The 22,016-nt window shown below is 37.2% G+C and overlaps 1 protein-coding gene across 1 annotated transcript; it reads left to right on the top strand.

The window, feature by feature from the left end:
* The first annotated feature begins 589 nt into the window (after window positions 1–589).
* LOC145065040 (cation transporter HKT1;3-like) lies at window positions 590–21,555 on the top strand. The gene is made up of 3 exons (XM_079012382.1): window positions 590–1,705; window positions 20,401–20,628; window positions 20,734–21,555. The coding sequence occupies exons 1-3, from the start codon at window positions 660–662 to the stop codon at window positions 20,930–20,932; spliced, it is 1,473 nt and encodes a 490-aa protein (XP_078868508.1). The 5' UTR covers window positions 590–659; the 3' UTR covers window positions 20,933–21,555.
* Window positions 21,556–22,016: the final 461 nt, after the last annotated feature.

The raw sequence follows: 22,016 nt of genomic DNA, 5'->3' as shown, positions 1-22,016 counted from the left end.
GACTAATAGCCTAGTGGTATGGAGTGACCATCTCATATGAAAGGTTAGGGTTCAATTCTGGGTGGAGACATAGGTGGTTATTTAGGAATAATAGTTAGTTTGTCGTTTAAAAAAAAAAAAATATTACTCGGATAAAACCATATTAACATTTTATGCCGTTATCGAGAAAACACTATAAGCACAAAGGACCAATCTTGTTAAAATTTGACCTACATATTCTTAGATTGTCTGCCCAAATTATAAAATTCATTATAAAATCAGAAATCAAATACTTTAACCCCCAAAAGGATTTCTCATAGAAGAAATCAATTCAACACATCAATTAAAATACACGAAGATGGCCATAGGTAATTAACTTTGCAATGATCACAAAATCATTCACCAGGTAACATTGCATGGATAATTTCGTATTATAATCAATCGACAATTTTTTTTTTGAATTATTATATTAGTATCCGCTGATCATCCCACGTTTTAGATGTCCTACACTAATGTCAATCTAGTATAGTGGTGTGCTAAAAGATTTTCTTTTTGTTATATATACTCCAGTCATTCTTTAAATGTGAAGAAAATATACTAAAATGAAGAACACTCCCAATCTAAAATTCCCAACCAAAACAGTAAAATGCCTGGCGTCATTACACCACGCGTTAACCTGCATGTGCCACTGGACTGGAACCATACTCTATTCGTTCCTTCGGGCTCTCCTTCTTCGTGTGGATCCTTTTTGGCTGCAACTCTGTTACTTTGTTACATTATTCATGTTAGGGTATTTGTCTTTATCCATCTTGGAGCCTCGGAGTCCTATGAATCGCCCAAAAAGCTATGATCTTCTTTTCACAGCTGTCTCAGCTGTCACTGTATCTAGCATGGCTACAGTTGAGATGGAGGTTTTCTCCAATACCCAACTCTTTTGTTTGGCAATTTTGATGCTATTGGGAGGAGAAGTTTTCACGTCATTGCTTGAACTTCAAATCCAGATATTTAAGTTGTCGGATAGGAAGTCAGCAAGCTGTACTCCTTCCTCAAACATGAATGTAGAGAACGGACTGATGTCTACAAATAGCAACATCGACTTGAAGTACAAATCAATGAAGTTTTTAGGGATTACTGTGCTATGGTACTTCTTTACAGTGCAAGTAATTGGATACCTTCTAGTTTCTCTGTATGTGGGCCTTGTTGTATCCATAAAAGAAGTGTTGATGAACAAAAAGCTTAACCTACAAGTATTCTCAATTGTTACCACAATCTCTACCTTCACCAACTGCGGATTTCTCCCAACAAATGAAAGCATGATGGTTTTCAAGAATAATCTAGGACTACAAATGATTCTAATCCCACTCGTTCTCCTTGGAAACACATTGTACCCGGTGTTCCTCCGGCTTGTACTATTACTTCTTGGTAAAATAAGTATTAGAGAGGAGATAAAGTATGTTTTAGAAAATGAAGATGAGTTGCGTTATCGGCATTTGCTATCAGGGGTAGATTCGTGGTATCTTTCCCTAACATCTATTGGATTCATATTCATTCAGTTTGTGCTTTTGATCTCTATTGGGTGGAAATCTCAAGCCATGCATGGTTTAAATACTTTAGAGAAAGTAGTGGGTTCCTTGTTTCAAGTTACGAATACTAGACATACCGGTGAATCAGTCTTTGATCTTTCCCTCATCTCTCCAGCAATCATTGTCTTGATTGTTACCATGATGTAAGTCAATCCCTCACCCTTCTCAACATAACTTTACGTAATAATTACTTTGATTTATACTCGTTTTAATGTCATACATGTTATAATAAATGTGACTGAGTGAGTAATCCAACGAAACGCTGAATTTCATATCTACACGATTAGAATTGCTAATGATCTATGTGGAACAAGATCATACAAAAAGAATTATAGCTGTAAGCATATGTGACGCATTTGAAATAATGTGAACAAATTTAAATTGATTATTTACTCCCTTGTTTATTTTCAATCACTTTAGACACACGGACCCACCACATGCACTTGGCAGGTAGGCAACGATATTGTCCGAATTAAATTCTATGTTAGACTAGTCAGGAGCCCAGAATCTCATACATATTCCTAAGCATGATTTCACACCGCACTTATGGCCACTAATGTTTGGAAGAATGCTATTCACCACTCTCTCATGGTAGTTGAACTTAGGCACTAAGTATTATGCATTTATGGTGGCATATCAGATCTTATCACAAATACTTTATTGGTATTAATATTCTATAATACTTTTCAATAAAGTGTATTAAGTACTATTTGTCTTCCGGGAAACTTAGTAATCTTTTCTAAAGAATATTTGTTTCTTTTTTTTTTTTTTTTTTTAAATTGATTTGGATTTGTTTTCTTTTTGGTAAAAGAGGTTAATGTTTCAGACTCCTGGTTTCCACTACAATATTTTAATTGCAAGGTCATTAAGCTTATTTTTCCCAACTATCGTACAATTTCAAAAGCTAAGATCAAGTATATATTTTTAATTAAACACCTGATTTATCATATATTAGATTCTCTTACTACTCACTGACTCGTGAACTTACTCCTTTCACAAATACATAACGAAGATAACAAAAGAAAGCATAATGTCGTGAAACTCCTAAATCGTACTTTTTTAAATAAAGAAAAACTAAAAGATCATATTAAATTGTTGATACAAGTACAAGTATGATTAAGGCCAGTACAATCTCCGCTCATTTTGTTTCACACCAGCTTGGAGATCTCATCATAAACATAGGGTAGGAAACAATATTTTGGTAATCAAATCAGGATTGCTCATGCATCATGTTAAGTCACTTTCTGTGTGTTGATATGCTCCACCAAAATGCCTGTGTTACAAAGATATTCAATTTGGGATAATTCTGACCATAATTTAAAGTTCCAAGCACAAGAAACAAAGAGCTCTTTTCTAGAAAAGTATACAGATTGCTACAATTCCGTCACAGCGTTAAAAAATATGTGGAATGCGTATACAAAATTTTCATACGGGCAAAGAAATTTGCAGATTCTGTAGCTTTCACAGGTAGTTCGAGCTGTTTGGCTGAAGCTATCACATACAGCTTAGCCTAGAGCTTTAAAAGACGACTTTTTGCTGCCAACTTTGCTTAGGTAGCTTTGCGTGCCAGACAACTTAGCTTTCATGCAACAAAGGTTGGCTTTGAGTTAGTGAAACCTTGTGTTTGCCGTGAATAACCCAATGGGTTAGTGTTTCATTATATAGATGACTTTATAACAATAGATCCTAAATACATAGATCTGATCACATACAAAGTATATCACGAATACTAAATCTAACTGACTATGTTTTCTTCTTATCTCATTTAACATTCCCCCTCAATCTCAACCGATTTGAGGTTTAGATTGTGTTTCAATCTGTCTAGCATGTTGCGAGTAGTAGGCTTTATCAGACCATCCGCCAGCTGATCGTTTGAAGATATGAATCGTACATCTAGAGCTCCCATAGCGACCTTTTCCCTTACAAAATGGAAATCGACTTCTATATGCTTAGTTCTAGCATGAAACACCGAATTTGCTGTCAACTATGTGGCACCTATATTATCACACCAAAGCACAGGTGCTCTTCTTTGATGAACTCCCAACTCCTTGAGCAATGATTGTATCCATGTAGCCTCAGCAGTGTCATTAGCTAAAGCTTTGTACTCAGCTTCCGTACTCGAACGTGATACAGTGGGCTGCTTGAACTCCATCAAATCAAGTTAGGTCCTAGAAAAATTGCAAAACCTCCCGTGGATCTTCTATAATCTATACATCCTGCCCATTCTGCATCAATGAACACACTAAGCAGAGTTGATGATGATCTTTGAAATTGTAGTCCTACAGTTGATGTGCCTTGAATGTATCGCAATATTCTCTTCATAGCCTCCAAATGTACTGTAGTGGGTTTATAAAAATATTGAAAAACTTTATTAACGGGGAAGGAAATGTTTGGCCTTGTTAATGTAAGATATTGCAAACCGCCCACTAAACTTCTATATTTGAAAACGTCTTTGTCACTGAGAGGTCTACCAAGATCTTGAGCAAGCTTATATGTTACTAACATGGGACTTGAAATGCTTTTACAATTCATCATATTAGCCCGTTTAAGCAGATCAGAGGCTTATTTGTGTTGCACAAGAGTTATTCCCCCTGAATTGTGAAGTACTTCAATTCCCAAGAAATAAGTTAGACGACCTAGATCTTTAATAGGAAAGGAAGAAGACAGTGTGCAAATGAGGTGATCAATAGTTGTAGGTGATGACCCAACAATGGCGATATCATCTACATAACCAAGCATGTAGATGGTAATAGTGGGCGTTTGCATGATGAACATGGAAGTATCAGCTTTGGAAGAGCGGAAACCAAGGTGATGTAATCTTTCACTAAGACGTGAGAACCAGGCTCATGGTGATTGTTTGAGACCATAAAGTGCTTTGTTTAACTTGCATACAAACTGCGGATGACTAGTGTCTTCAAAACAAGGAGGTTGTTGCATATAAACATTTTCATCTAAGAAATCGTGCAAGAAGGCATCATTGACATCAATTTGACGCATATTCCATCCACGAGATACTACAAGTGAGTGGACTAAGCATATGGTGGCTGGCTTGACCACCAGGCTAAACGTGTCCTGGTAGTCTATCCCATACTATTGAGTAAAACCACGAGCTACCAAACGTGCTTTATACTTATCAATGGAGCCATTAGGATGATGTTTGAGTTTGAAAATCCATTTGCAGCCAACGATATTGACACCTGTGGGAAGTGGTACTAAAGTCCACGTTTTTTTGGATTGGAGAGCAGCAAACTCAGCCTTCATGGCTGCTCGCCAGGAGATGACAAAGCGACACGAAAAGAAGTGGGAGTGGTCACTAAAAACGCACACTTGGTTGGATCATAACAAAATGTCCCGTCAGTAAATTTTCGAGGAAATACCTTACCAACTCGTCCTCCAATGTTCATTGCTGGGGTAGGCAAGCTTTGATCAGCTAGAGCTTCACCGATAGGAGATGGAACTGTGGATGCAGGAGAAGTTGGTGAAGTTGGAGGTGTCTCTGGTAAAACTTCTGGCGGTGAAGGTGAAGGGAGTTCTGAGGTGACCTCAGTTGCTATGACTAGAGTGGCTGCATCTTGAGATACCTGATGTGTTGGAGTTGTGGATACACAAGGCAATGAAACTTGCGAGTGTGGCAAAGAAGTTGGTGTTTATCTGCATGAAACTCGTTAGCCAATAAAAGCGACAAGTCATAATTCCGCATATGGTCATTTAATATAGCCGGTTCAGACTGAGGAAACGAGGTGGATGAAGCTTCACTGGAAGGAGCATAAGGACAAGAGGCAGTGGCATAAGGAAACTTTGTTTCCTCAAAAATAACATCATGAGAAATATATATTTTGCCAGTGAGTTTTTCTAGACATTTGTAACCTTTGTGAATTGAGTTATAGCCTAGAAAGACACACAATTTAGATTGAAACAAGAGTTTTATGGTGTTGTATTTTCACAAATTTGGCCAACATGCACATCCAAAAACACGTAAGAACAAGTAGTCAGGGTTAATTTTGAGTAATCGAGAAATTGGTGTTTTGTTGTTTATGGTTCGACTAGGCATCCTATTGATCAAGTAGCAAGTAGTTAGGAAAGCATCATCCCAATAACGAAGGGGAAGAGATGACTGAGCTAAGAGCGTTAAGCCTATCTCAACTATGTGGCGGTGCTTACGCTCAGCGACTCCGTTTTGTGCTGATGTGTGTGGGCAAGAGATACAATGAGTGCTGCCCACTTGTTAAATATATTTATGTAATCTCTGATACTCTCCTCCCCATTCAGATTGCACATAACGAATCTTAGCTTTCAAAAGACGCTCAACATGATTTTGGAAGTTATAAAAAACTTGTTCAACATCAGAATTATTTTTGATAAGGTAAATCCAAGTGTATCGACTAAAATCATCCAAGAAACTGACATAATATTTAAACCCTACACTAGATACTTGAGTTGGTCCCCAAACATCCATATGAACCAACTCAAGTGGAGTAGAGGTGACACGACTCGAACTTGTATAATGTAATTGATGAGTTTTTGCACGTTGACACACGTCACAGACACTTGAGTCACTAGATAAATAATCTAGTTTATTTGAATGTAAAATGGACTTGACAATAGTAGGTGTTGGATGACCGAATCATTGATAGCACTGTGAGGAGGAGACCTTGACACTTGAGGAGAGTTGATGGGAGTGACCTGAGGAACGAGTAACTGGATCAGGATACAGACCCCCTTTGGTTCTACCGATTAGAAGCACCTTCTTCGTTGCTATGTCCTTAACAAAGAAAACATTAGGGTAGAGTTCAATAAAAACATGATTATCAGAAACAAGCCTCTAAGCAGACAATAGGTGTTTCTTTATTTTAGGGATATGCAAAACATTTTTGAGAACAAGGGGTCGACCTAAACCGGGTAATAAAGAATGACCAATATGTGAAATTGACAAACCTGCACGATTTGCAACTTGAACCTGGTCCTTTCCATGATATCGTTCTTGCACAGTGAGACGAGCCAAGTCATGATTCAAGTGATCAGTGGCTCTACAGTCCAACCACCATGAATTATCGGGATGATAGTTTCCTATTGTCAAACTATTGCCACTTCGATTTTGTTGTTCTTCAGCCTGGTAAGCATGATTAAACCTGTTTTTGCAATTCAATGCAGTGTGACCAGGTATGCCACAAACTTGGAACCTTGGTACTCCATAATTTCGACCGCGTCCGCATCCACGTTCATGTCCACTCCCCCCTCGATAATTTCCTCGCTAGTAGTTGTTAGAGTTGTTGTTGTGCCCATTTTTGTTGGGACTGTTGCGACGAGGAGGGTTGTTTGAATCTTGACGACAGACTGTGTTGGCGGAAGAGGTAAATTCAACAGTATTCCCCATAGTGTTGGCCTGAGCTTCATGAGCAACTAAGTAAGAGTAGAATTCAGGTTGGGTTACCTTGTGTTCGTTGCTCAGAACGGTGAATGCAGTGAAAATATCACTATGTCCAGGTCCTAGCCCGACTAATATGTAGCCAGTAACTTCTTCATCATTCATAGGTTGACCAATATTAGCCATGGTGTCAGCGAAACCAATCATCTTTTGATAGTATTTAGCTGCACTCATGTCTCCTTTCTTTGTTGTGGAGAGCTGCATAAGAATCTGTATTGAATTATCACGATGTTGGGCCGAGAACATAGTATGGAGCGATATCCACAGTTCTTGTGTTGTGTTGGTGCAGCAAATTAACTGAGGGAGGACTTCCTCAGTCATGGAGGATAGAAGGCCTCTTATCACAGCCTAATCCTAGATTATCTATGTCTGATAATCTGGATTTGCTTGTTCTTTAACAGCAGCCTCTGTCTCTTTGGTAGCCTCACTGGTTCCTATGGTGATTTTGGCGGCTCGTGTTGGTGTGGATCCATCAAGGTGACCAAAGAGTTGGACACTACAAAGTATTGAGACAACTTGTGCTTTCCACAGCAAGAAATTAGTTCTGGATAGTTTACAAGAGATAGCTATGGCGATAGTGGTTGATTTAATCGGAGCAGACATGATTAGAAATATTTAGAGAAACTCTTTGGAAGGAAACCAAAAGAGTCGGAAAGATAATTAGGGTTTGATATAGGCAGATGTAGCTCTGATACCACGTGAAACCTTGTATTTGTCGTGAATAACCCAATGGGTTAGTGTTTCAATATATAGATGACTTTACAACAAAAGATCCTAAATACATGGATCTGATCACATACAAAGTATATCACAAATACTAAATCTAACTATGTTATCTTCTTATCTCATTTAACAGAGTTGGATTTGAGCATCCCTAAATTCGAAGCGTTAATATTTCTTGCATTCTAATCACGTTTTCCTAATTCATTCAAAGTCCAAACTTGACCATTACTGCCTCGCTTTCGTTATGGTCATTTTTTCTTTGCCAGGGCTGGTAGACATCGATACCACCACCAATAACTCTTCACATTTCGATTCGACAAGGTGCACTGCGTCTTGACCCTCTTAATGGGTGCACCACACCCTTCACCCACTCAGTTCGTCATGTTCGGTACCAAACTAGATTATATGAAAGTGTGCACTCTACACCATATAACCTGTATTAAGTCATCATTTAAGTCTCCATTTGGAACTCGTGCTAATTCCCATAAAAAATCCTCTTCCATTTATATTCTTTAACCCATGAATTAACTCGATGAGTTAAACAACACAAATCTTGTATATATTTGAAAATATCCAAAATCTTGAATTTTCTTGTTAGTACTTTATACATTACAAATATTTTATAATAGATCTGTCTAGTGAATTGAATCTAATACCAATTTGAATAGGTGATGATGAAAGACAAAAATTTCAATATACTAATCTAGAAAATAGAAATCATGAAACAATTAAAAAGTTGTGTGTGCCTATCCTCTTATAATTGTATACAGGCGAAGTCCTTAAACTTTTGAAATACGAACACACTTCATAATCGCATACGTAATTCAGGTCTATCATGTGTTACAATCTATAAAGATTAACATTTTGCATTAAATTCAGTCTCTAATGTCATATTATAAGGAAATTATTTGTCTCTACATTACAGACTTTACGTGGAATTTAATCCCATTCCATCTAAATTTTTTCACCAAATCTCTGCTTTAACAAGCTAAAATGGGATTAGAACATTTATTTTTTGCATTCTAACAAACTAAACTAATTTAGAATTTTCATGATTAATCTTATGATTATGATATGTCTAACAGAGAAGATTCTAGACTTTCCATTACAAATTTAGATATATTCCTTAGCAAAATTGGCAATGCTATTACAACCGATAGAATTAGGAGTAATCAACTTTGATTACAACGAAATTTCATCAACAAAATTCCTTAGCCACTATGCCTCGTTACTAGTAGAATCTAATGCAACAAAATCATATTTCAATATTTTGTTTGTAATGAAACTTTTCTTATTTGATAAACCAACCACTCGTATGTAACACTAAGTAAAATGTTATTTTTCAACCACTAAAACTAGTCATTCATTTGTACAAGTGACAGTTAAAGTATAATCAATTCTCAAAACATCAGAGTAAAAAATATAAAATAGATAGTGCGGAATAAAACTCAAGGGGATACAGTACGATCAAGCCAGGCTCTTCCCTTTGGAACCATAAGTACATGAAACATTTAAACATGAAAATTTAAGCACAAAGCTTAGTGAGTTTCCCAAAATACCACATATTATACATAACATTACAAGTATTTTCAACCCTAAGTGAATGTTATGGATAATATCAAAGACTTACAATCACTTGATGCCATGGACCAAATCATAGTATTACATATAAGTGCCAGAGGAAATACAATGTTCTGTCATACAACTATCAGGTGCCAAATGGTTGTTATTCATAGAATTTCCATTGGCTATATCCTGGTCTTTCACGCAAACGTTACAAAGACAATCTAGCATCCTACATAGTATAGTGAGGAAACTCACTTTACAATCGAAATTTAATGTATTAGAGCTCTCAAATGCAAAAAGATGGTCCTACATACCACCTAATGAAACTTTCAAGGTCAAACCTCAGTCTACCCTTTAAAACTAGCAGCTGACCAAAGATAACTAGGTCAAATATCAACAGTTAATGGTTACCACGTCATGGCCAACTACGTGCCACACTCTGGCTATTAAACAGTCTCAACGAGCTTCACGACCACATCGCGAGAAGCATGTCACCACGTCATGGTAGCAACAAGATAAAATAGACACGAAATCCTCCTTCGCCACGTCGTGGAAAAGATCATGCCATGTCGTGGTTTTTGTGCATGGACAACATAATAGATTATGCTGTTAATTCATTAACCCCTTTGCTTAAACTTTCCAAAATTCTTCTTGGGGCTCTAAATGTTCATAAAAATCCAAAATGTATGGACATGAAAGACCCATGCATGTCATTCACTCAAACTAGGTCAAAAGACAAGAAGATGACCCAAATCTCATGTATGGATTCCAAAATACTCTCAACTTCTAGATCCAAAAGATAAAACACTCTAGCAAGCTTGATGAGTCATAAAGTTGCCAATTTTATGACACCCATCCACTTAAACGTCAACAATGGGTCATAATATGCTAACTTAGATGTATAAGAAATGAACCATAAAGATTAAGCCTTGGAGGCTAACAATGGTCCATAAAATGATAAAAACAATGGAGATGAGTTGTTATAGCTAGATCCTTGCATTAGAAATCTTATTCTTCTTCATTAAAAGGTCACCAAATTACTAATATGAGCTTAAAAGCTTAAAGGGACAAATAGGAGTGATGGAGGCTCACGGTGGACAAACTCTAGCCATCGCATCATTTAAATAGGGCTCAAGGCCTGTAATCTTGGGTTTTATGCTTGGGGTGTCGCCACATCATGGCCAACACATGACCACGTCATGACCACTTAAAAAGACTACCACCCCAAATGGCGATGTAACGTCATGGTGATCCTCATCAGCACATCGTAGCCACTCAAAATACAAAAAATAAAAGAGTAAAATTCATAACTGAAACCGGGTGTTACAACTCTCTTTCTTGAATTAGATTTTGTCCTCGAAATCTGTTTCTACAAATAACTCGAACTAATATTAGCTCATCCCTTTCTCGGGTTTCCCAAGTCTATTTTGAACCCTTTCAGTGCTGCCATTACACCTTCATCAAACCCACCCCCTTGTTGTGCAAGGTCTTTGTCTTCTTGTCAATAGTGGCAGTCAGTTTCTCTAAATAAATTAGGCGCTAGTCCACATGAATGTCCTCCATGCATACCACTACAAAATCATTATCTAAACACTTCTGCAACTAGGAAATGTGAAAGGTGTTGTAGATCAGACTAAGCTCCATAGGATGATCCAATCGATATGCAACTTTACCCACTCGGGAAATATCCCTGAAAGGAAAAATGAATATGGGACCCAACTTGCCCAGCTATCAAAACTAGATGACACTCTTCCATGGTGATACCTTTAGAAGCATAAAATCTCCGACCTGGAACTTGAGATTAGAATGACGCCCTTCAACATAAGTCTTCTTTCTACTATGTGTGGTCCATAGTCTCCCACGAATTTGCAATTTCAAATCCGTAGTCTTGATCATTACCTCAACGCACCACATCACTACTATCCAACATTACATAAAAAAATGGGGTCCTAAATTTCCTCCCGTAGAGAAACTGAAAAGGAGGCATGCTAATATTGGTGGGATATTTATTGTTGTAAGATAACTCAACTAAAAGAGGATGGGTATCCTAGCTCCTACCAAAATCCAAAACACACTCCCAAAGCATATCCTCGAGTGTCTGAATTTCCAGCTCCCTCTTACCATTAATATGTGGCTAGTAAGCAGTATTGAAAGGCAATCGAGTACCTAACTCCTCATGAAACTTCCTCTAGAACCTGGATGTGAAATGAACATATGGTCGAAAACAACAAAATTAGGAACTCCATGCTACAAAATCACTATCTTCATGTATATCTCGAATAATTTATTGACATATGAACTCTCCTGAATTGGGATCAAGTGGACACTCTTGGTCAACCTATCGACAATAACTAAAATCTAATCAACCTCACATGTCATGCTTGGCAACTTCATGAGAAATCCATTGTGATCGTCTTCCATTTCCACATGGGGATGTCTAATGGCTGAACTTGCCTTTGGGTGTCTAATATTCGGCCTTGACTTTCCAAGAAGTCAAGCACCGCACCACATACGAAGCTATATCTCTATGTATTTAGGCCTAGCAGTAACTAAGTCTTAGATCCATATACATCTTTTGTAGTGCGAGATGGATTGAAAACTTGGACTTATGTGCTTGCTACAACCACCTCTTACGAAGCCCGCCATAAACGGGAACCCATACCCTGCCACAGTGAGTCAACAAACCCCGACTATTAGTAACAAACGAAGAAATCTGATCCTCGATCATCTATTTCTTTTGATTCCCTTCGTTCAAACCCTTAATATGTGCTTCTTTGATAAAACCCATCAATGATTAAGTGGCAGTCATCCTCAAACATAGATCTCTAATTGGAGTACTAGTTGCCTTGCAACTCAAGGCATCGACCATAACATTGGCCTTCCCATGATGATACAAGATGTCACAATCATAATCCTTCACCACATCTAACCACCTGAAGATCCTCGTATTCATGTTAGCTGATCCATTAAATATCTCTGGCTCTTGTGGTACATGTAAATGATACACAAACACCATCCAGTTAGTGCTGCCAAATCTTGAGGCTAAAAACCACATACCTTAAATCCAAATGACGAGTAGGATTATTCGCCTAATTGGGGCTTCAACTACCTCAAAGTCTATGTAATCACATGGTCCCTCTCCATAAGTACTACACTCAATCCATTGATTGACGCATCACAGTAAACTACAAAATCATTTGTACCCTTAGGAAGGCTCAATATCCGAGCCTTGCAAAATTTTTGTCTCAGTGTCTCAAATGTAGCCTGTTGCTTAGGCCCCCGCAGAAAAAGTGACATTCTTCTTCATCAACTGGGTTAAAGAAAACTACGATCCTAAGTTCTTGGGAAATCTTGAATAAATCTGCGATAATACGTTGATAATACAAGGAAGCTATGAATCATAGATGGAGAATTACACCTCGCGAAATTTTGCTTGACAAGGAGGCCCAAGAATTGCACCTCGTGCAACCCAAACTCACATTTGAAGAACTTTGCATAAAGTTTATCCCTTTACAAGGTCTTAAGAACCTCCCTCAAATATTCCCCATGTCGTTCCTTTGTATTAAAATAGACCAATATATCATCAATAAACACAATCACCAACCGATCCAACATCAGCCTGCAAACACGGTTCATCAGGTCCATGAACACTGAAGGTGCATTAGTGAGTCCAAATGGCATCAACACGAACTCGTAGTGTATGTAACGAATTCTCAAGGTCATCTTCTAAATATCCATATCCCTATAGTCAATACAAATCCGATGAGACCCATATTTATTCTTTATAGACAAAATGGGAGCTCTCCAACCATAACTACTCGACTTGATGAACTGCTTGTCCAATAGCTCTTGAAATTGCATGGATCACTCTTGCTTCTAAGGAGGTGCTAAAGGATTAGGTACCTTGGCTACAAGAGTCGCAACCAAAACTAAATCAATATGTAACTCCAATTACCTCTTAGGAGGCACTCGTGGCGAATCCTTAGGAAACACATGAGAAAAATCTTGAACTACATGCATACCATCTATATACTTCTTGCCGTCAAATCGAGTATCAATTATATCGGATAAAAATCATAACCATTAACACTACAAGTATCTCCTAGCTCTTACAACCAAACAAATCGCTAGACCACCTTGTACACCCTCACCATGAATGATTTATTCTCCCCCACTTGGGGTTCGAACTCCAACTAGTTGGTGATCATAGTCGATTAAATCCCCAAACCGAGTCAACCAATCCATGCCTACAATGATCCTTACCCTTATTAGAGAAATAGGAACACAATGAATAGGGAACCGAACCCAAAACATCTCCAATTCATAATCACTATGGATCCTCGAGGTATTCACAATGCGATCGTCTATGATTTCTACTTCGAAAGGAAAAGGCAGTGTCCCTGAATCAACATCAGACTTCTTGTTAAGGACAAGAGATACCAATGGTCGAGTAACACTGGATTCAAAAAGGACAAGGGCATTCAGACTATTGATTAAGAACTTCCCTAATCACATAACAAACAATCATAAGCATAAGTAATTAAATAGAAATAAATAAACATGAATGCATACAAGTGACAACATCTAGTGCTGCTATAGGCTCCTCAACCGTCAACCGGAAAGCTCTGCTCCTCACCACATGAGCCTTCACTTTGTCCTGGCGGCCATCAATTATCCTCAAAGTAGTTGGATCAGGTGTACCCATTGATCCTCTTCACAATATCGGACAATCAAACTTCTTATAGGCCACCTAATTGCAATGGCATAAAATCAGTCCTGACCCCTGAGGAAAATCCTACCTAGTATGACCCGTATCTCTGTCCTTGTTGCACCCTGAACCACCTCATCGACAAACCCTATCGTTCGATTTACCACAACTTTTACAATGGCCCTCCGTGCTGGCCTCCAGATTGGAAATCAAAAGTCCTAGACTTATTCTCTTTTGTCCCTGCTTTCTGAACTGGTACTGGCTTATGCTTCCTAAGAAGCTCCAACTAAGTCTCCCGCTTACTGGCTTTGTCAATCATATTCCCCAAATTCTGCCAGTGCAAAATACTAACAATGTCCTTCATGTTCTCTCTCAACATATCATGATACCACATCTTATTCATCTGTTAATTTGCAACATATTGGGCAACAAAGAAAGCTCTCTCTAAACTTGGTGATGATCTCCTCCATTGTCTCTGTCGTTTGAAGAAGGTCTTGAAACTATCATGCTAGCTGTTGTACCTCGATAACGGGGGGAATCTCTGCTTCGAACCTCGTGATTGACTCTCCCTAAGTCATAACATTGATAACAAATGCTCCCATACCATAACCAACCACCTCCCACCACTCATAAGTTGTATCCCTCAAAAGATAAGCCGCAAATCTAACCTTTGACCCCCAAGGCAGAACCACATCTGATAGGCACTCTCGATGTCTACAATCAACATCTTATGGCAATGGGGTGCTTTTTCCTGAAAAACATAGGAGCTCCAAAAGCACGAAACTCATGAAAAATGAGATTACATGCCTCAAACTAACTAAGGGACAGTTCTACACGAAAGGCCCCCAGCCGGTCCTCCATCAACTCCATCATCACCTCCTTGATTAATGAGAAAGTGACAGGGGTCGCCTCCAGGATAGCTCCCAAAATCTCGAACGTCATAATCTTACGTAGCTTAGTATCATTAGGTCCAACATCCGAGCAAGAACTAGAACTGATTCCATAAAGAGTCATCATCATTCTAAAAACATAAATGAATGGTCGTATCATAATAAAGTAATCTCTCATACTACAATATTCTTAGAATCTCTATCAATTCCATTGATTTGAGTAAGAATCCCATGATTTTAGTAGTATGGGCCCATACTACCTTCCACAATTATCTGTACTTTCCTCAAGAGTCATCCCAAAATTCGTAAGTCACTTATCTATGACTACCCACACATGACTACATCGCTATAAATCATAGGATTCTACTTTCCACGTGTGCCAATAAAGTCTTTGTTGACACCGTTAACCATCCAATGAATGCACATTGTACATACTTACAATAAAATAGACATTCACAATAATTTCTCTTCCCCAAGGCCTTCGTCAAATAAAAACATCCAATAAGGTTGAACCAAGCGTACTAGGGCTATCAGGTCTTACCTATGTACCACCTTAATACATTCAACACGTAACATCCAGTATCAACATAAAATTTAAAGCACCTAATCACATAATAGGCATATAAAGGCATATTTCCTGATAAGTATTCTATCAAGCATCCTTGAGAAGATCCTTAACCCTATGTGACTCATATAATAACATACTAAAACATAACATTCATGTATGTGTATTTTGGGAAATACTTGCTTGAGTTAGGCTAATTGCATGCATCACACCCCTTTCTTTGTAAAAACCTTTTTAGAAAAATTGTTTTCCTGTAAAAATATTTGATTAGCCTGATGTTTGAGTTTGGACATACTATGAAGTGCGCCTGAATCCCACAAATAAAGCTTTGATACCAATTTGTAACTTCCCAAATATAGTAAGGAAAAATTTCATTTTTCAACCACTAAAACCTTTTATTCGTTCTCTCAAGAGATGACTGGATTATAATGTATGCTGAAAAAAATAAGAGTAAAATTATAAAATAGATAGTGTGGAATATTATTCTAGGGGATGTAGTGTGATCTTGTCGAGCCCTTCCCTTTGGAACCAGAATTACCTGGAACATTTAAACATTTAAAGTGTAAGTACAATGCTTTGTGAGTTCTAAAAAATACCACATACCATACATAATATTACGGGTCTATTTCAATCCGAAACGAATGATATGGTTTAAATTAAATTCTTACAATCATTTCATGACATTGACCAAATCATGGTATTACATATAAGTTCCATGGGCCAGATCTTGTCTTTCATACAACTGTAAGGGGGCATATCCTGATCTTTCATACAATTTACCAGGTCTAAATCTTAGTGTTTAATGCAAGTGTCACAAAGAAAATCAAAGCCAAGAGTATCAAATCTCTCACAGGAGAGAAGTTGGTGTGACATTTCACCTAGTCAGACATTCAATGTCAAACCTCAATATACTCTCTAAACTAGCAGTTGACCACAAGTCAACAAGGTCAAAAATTCAACGACCAATGATCACCACATTATGGCCAACTACTGGTGTGGCTATTCAAAACAGTTGTGACCAGCTCTGCCACCACGTCATGGAAAGCACGCCACCACGCCATGGCGGAAACATGAGAAAACATACACAACATCCTCCTTCACTACATCATGGTGAGCGTCGTGACACGTCTTGGTTGCCAACGTAATGGATTAAGCTCTTAATCCATTACCCCCTTTGCTGAAACTTTTCAGAATCTTTCTTGGGCTCTAAGGGTTCATAAAAATCCAAAATTTATGGACATGAACGACTCATGCATGTCCTTCACTCAAACTAGGTTAGAAGATGATCCAACTTTCATTCATGGATTCCAAAAAACACTCTTTTCTTTTACATATGGAAAGTAAAACACTATAGGGACCTTGGTGAGTCATAAAATTACGAACTTTATGACACCCATCCACTCAAACTTAAACGATGGGTCATAATATGCTAACAGTCTTAGATCTATAAGAAATAAGCCATAAAGATTAAGCCTTGAAGACTTACAATGGTCCAGAAAATGATCACAAATGTGGAGATAAGTTGCTTGATGGATCCTTACACTAGAAAGATTCTACTTCTTATTCCTTCAAAGGTCACCAAATCACCAAAATGAGCTTGCAAACTTGAATGGAGGATAGGGTTTTGATCTAAGCACAAATATGAGTAATGGAGGGTATGGGTGGTCCGTAGCCATCACATCCTTTAAATAGGGCTCCATGCCCGAAATCATATGTCTTATGCTTGGGTATGTGTTACATCCTGGCCAGTTCATAGCCACATTATGGCCACTTTAAAAGATCACAACCCCAGAAGGCAATGCCACATTATGGTGATCTTCCACATCACGTTGTGGCTAGCCAAAATCCACAATATAAAAGTGTAAAAATCGTACCTGAAATCTGATATTACATCACAGAGGAATAATCATCGAGTACGTAAATCCTAAAAATTTTGATTATACTATTCATCCTACAAGAACATGGCTGTATTTCTTGAAGAAATCATACAACCTTAACCTTTCATTTATAGAAGCTTTCTTCTACATACTTTTCCTTCTCTATAGGGTCAAAACTTGCAAAGTATGTTATTTATGGAGAGTTTGTGTTTTCCCATTTAAACTCCATTGATAGAGGGGCTTCAAACGTCATGTAGTGGAAAACTCAATGGCATTTAGCTTCTATAATACATATTCCCAGGGATTATATAAGGGGATATTCATAGGAGTAGCTAATTTCCCCACATGAATCACAATGATCATGTCATTTTTTGATTGAATTCGAGAGCCAAGAGGTGATAAAGTTCATCTGACTTTATTTTCTGTTTTTCTTCTGAGTTGTCAGAATAGACCTAATTTGCAAGGAAGTGCCTTCTTTAGTTGTTCTCCAGACATGATTTTCTTAATATTGTCATTAATTGTGGAAATTGAAGTTATTGGATTGGTATGAGAAAGAAAAAGGTTCTAAAGTGATGAAGGTTGGTTGATCTTTCTTCGAAGAGGGTGATTGAAGTTGTTTTGGCGAGAGAGGGGTAGCTTATCACTCAAATAGGGATGAAGAAAACGTTTCTATATGAAGAATGGAATAATTTCATTGAGGCAACGTCTTCCCTAGTTAAGTGCTTCTTAGAGTAGGAGAAACTAATTATTCATCATCAAAGGATAAGAGCTCTTCAACCACCACTTTCTTTGTAGTGGCTTCTCTTCTTATCCCCCTTTTGTGGAAGAAAGACCTACCTTATCCATAAAATTCACCTTAAACTCTTCAAAATTTTCAAACACTCTTAAGAATGATCCTCTAATGGTTTTGGACAGGGCATTGACTCCAACATTTACCTTTCGATTATACAATAACTTATCAACCTGTTCTACCCATTGCTTCATCTTTTATATGTCCTCACTAGAAATTGCAGGAACATGGAAGCTTGAGCAACAATCTTGGAAAATGTTTCATCTATGACTAGATTGTTCATTTGGTCGTACTTAAGCTCTTCCAAGTAGTAGTAGATTTGCTAGTGATGGTTCTTTGAAAAGTGTGGTGAAACATCACCTATTTACTTGGTATAATCTTCATTTGGAGACATAATTTCCTTATTTGGAGAGGTAATCTCCTCTATAAACTTATATTTTACCTTATTCCAGTCTTGGACCATATTCTCGTCATTGCCAAAAGCTGACTCATTAAAATTTTCAATACAGTTTCTAGGTCTGTAGTAATATTTTACCTAGGTCTGTGACAGAATTTTATCCATCTTTTCCTCCATTTAATTCACTTTTTTATCTTGGCATACTTGATTCCATCACATGCTTGTGTTTGACCGTGGTTTCTTAGTGGATGTCGAAGACGATTCAGTTTTTTGTTCATCTTTTTTTTGGAGGGCCGAAAAGATGTTGATTGTAGTTTGGGTTTGAAGGTTGTAGACACAAGCTTTATTTTGCTCATCGGTGAAGGTTGACACACCTTCAAATTACATAATGAAAATGCTTTTATCATTATATTCAAGGTTTGGGATATCAGCCATGATTTTTCGAGAACTCATTTTTAATTCCTTAAGAGATAAAGGATTTAAACAGTTCTATCGTCTACAAGGGTTCTAACCTCCATTGCTAGTACATTTTCTCTCTCTAAACCATCTGTTCTTAGCTTCTTCTCCTTGATATTCTCCTTTATAATTAGGTACAACTCATGGCAGCCACATTGTTTTCTACTAGCACAATTAAATCTAAAGGCATCTAAGCCGTTTGAAAATGTACAAGTAATATGTTCTAAATAACGCACACATAATTTCATACTTAAATTATTAGAAAAGAACATTAATTCTACCTTCTCCATGATATTGTGCCTGGACAGTGTCAAGTTGCTTGCCATAAAATAATAGTTTTTCACACGACTTCCTTTTTCTTTTTCATCATTTGACATCGAACACCACAAATTGGTTGGCACATCTTCCGCTTCATCACCTTCATCTTTATCTCCCGGAGAGAAAATTTCCTCTTCTCCTTTAGTGAAGAAATATTTTTCTTTATCAGATTTTTCCTCGGTACATTCTAGATAATAAGAATTATCTTTACAATTTGTTACATGCAATCACGAGTAAAGCTGTTTAGTCAATTATAGTGGTGGCAGACGACAATTTCTTTTTTTTGGTTTCGAGATATATATTCTTAAGCTTAACTGCTTTCTCTTTCCATCCGGACAACTGTCAATCTAGGTTTCCAACTACCACACCGTTTGGTTTCAAACTACCACAACATAGGGTTTTGGATCAACAATTTGCTGATTGGTTTTAGGTTTTTTGGGGATTTCAGGTTTCGGATTTAAGTTTCATTTAGGTTTGAGATCAAGGTTTGGTGCTAATTACAGGTTTCAAATTCGTATTTTAGGGTATGTATGGTGACTGGTGGTGATTGAAGGAGGTGTCGGCGGTGACAAGGTGGTGGTTTTTGAAGTTGAGAAATAGGACAATGGAGAGATAGATGAATATAATATAAGGTGTTCTTAAAATTATGATTGATATAAAATAGCTGATAAAATATAAACAGTGGAAAATTAAATGAAAAAGTAAATAGAAAAAAGAACTATAGTCATTTTATATATGTAGGGATGAAACATGAATGTTTAAAAATTAAAACAAACACTGGATGGTAATTAATTTTAAAAAATAATGACAAAGTACCTAATTAGACACTTGAATGAGGAATATTGTTACTCCAAATACTAAAATAGCACCATTTCTTATGATAAAATTTAGATCGACTTCCTGAACTTTCCAGTCAAATATCACGCATGGTTTTGAATTGACAAAATGGAGTTGGGATTTACATTTGACCTTCGTTTATGTGGTTCAACAACTCAGCTTATGCAGCCTTTTTGACAGGATATTCCTTTATATCCATGAAATTACGTGCGACTAACAATATATGATTTAAATCAAATTTCCCGAATGAGCTTGAGTAACAAAGATTGTACTTATTTCTTCTTAGGTATCTGCCAGCATATACCTATTTCTTGCCAAGAGAAGATACCCGCACTCTTTCCTCCACTAATAAATGCAATAAAGAAAAAAACAAGATTTCGATTGGTTTTTTGCTGCTCTCACCACTTCCAATTTTAGTAATTATTATTATGCTTATCTGCATAACGGAAAGCGATAAAATGCAGAAAGACCCCTTGAATTTCAATGTGTTGAACGTCATCTTTGAAGTGATAAGGTCAGCTTTCTTTGAACATCATATTTCCATTTAGTTAATATGTTTTTTCATATATTTTACTTAACTTTTAAGTATCTCTATTAAGATTTTATATTTTATGTGCAGTGCTTATGGGAATGTAGGGTTCTCATTGGGCTATAGTTGCAAAAGACAACTACAACCATATCAAGAATGCCGAGATGCATGTTACGGGTTTGTTGGTAGATGGAGTTACATTAGCAAACATATTCTTGTTCTCGCAATGATATTTGGAAGACTTAGAAAGTTTCATGAGAGAGGTGGTAAGGCATGGAAGTTATCTTAGACATAATATAATTAAGTTTGCTGAAACCCATCTTGGATAGAATGTGTTATCAAGGTTTATTAATGTATTGAATCTCTTGAATATAGAAGAGTATTACAACAGATATATATCGATCTCATTGAATGGGAATGAGATAATTAATTAAGGGGCTAAACAAGGTGATAAAACAAATGCACGTTGACTGCCTTGACTGTTGAGTATTGACCTATAATTTTGAATTAACTTTTATTGTTATTGTTGGTATATGTAATAAGCCCTTGCAAGATAGAGGATCCATCGAAGACTCCAATCTTGGATCGTAGATTTAAAAAAGTGGACCGTGCATGCGGTTTGGTAAGAGCATCAACAAGCTGATCAAAAGAATTTTTATGAAGAACGCGCAACGAACCATTCTTAACTCTTTCACGGATAAAGTCATAGTCAAGAGCAAGGTGTTTCATCCACGAGGGATCGAACAGATTGGCACACAAGTATGTAGCACCTGTCTTGTCACAAAATAATGTAGGAAGCTTAAGGAGCCTATGTCGAGATCTGTCAATAAGTGTTGTACCCAGGTGATTTCAGCCGTAGCATTGGCTAAACCTTTGTACTCAACCTCGGTGGAGGATCTACACACTGATTTTTCCATGTTGATCGCCGTGAGATAATGTTGGATCTAAGGTTTAAGATGTAAGTTGTTGTAGATTGGCCACCATTTGAGATTCCTCCCCGTAAATTTAATCAGTCTCTTTTGATAACTAAATTAATTCCAAATCATTTCTTGATTAATACTAATTAAATAATATGATTTCTCAATTAATATATTATACTTATAATATAATAATAAATCACAAATAACCTTTTCCTCAAAAGTCTATCCTCTTAAATTGCTCTGGTGAAGGCAACCCAAAAGGACCATGCTACTATCGGCTCAAGTACATACCGATTATAGTTATGAGCTTAGACATCTAATCCAACAGTCCCTCACTTGGATAAGTCTAATAACTATATCTGCCGATGTAACTTCAAAATCCGATTAACAATCGTAGCTTTTAAAAGTCGTTGTCGAACTCTGACCTAGTCAGTGATGCGTTCTTTAGATAAG

This window comes from Lactuca serriola, chromosome 7 (genome assembly GCF_051521515.1).
Source record: "Lactuca serriola cultivar US96UC23 chromosome 7, Lser_US96UC23_V15, whole genome shotgun sequence".
Classification (NCBI taxonomy): domain Eukaryota; kingdom Viridiplantae; phylum Streptophyta; class Magnoliopsida; order Asterales; family Asteraceae; genus Lactuca; species Lactuca serriola.
This window is presented reverse-complemented; position numbering and strand designations above follow the sequence as displayed.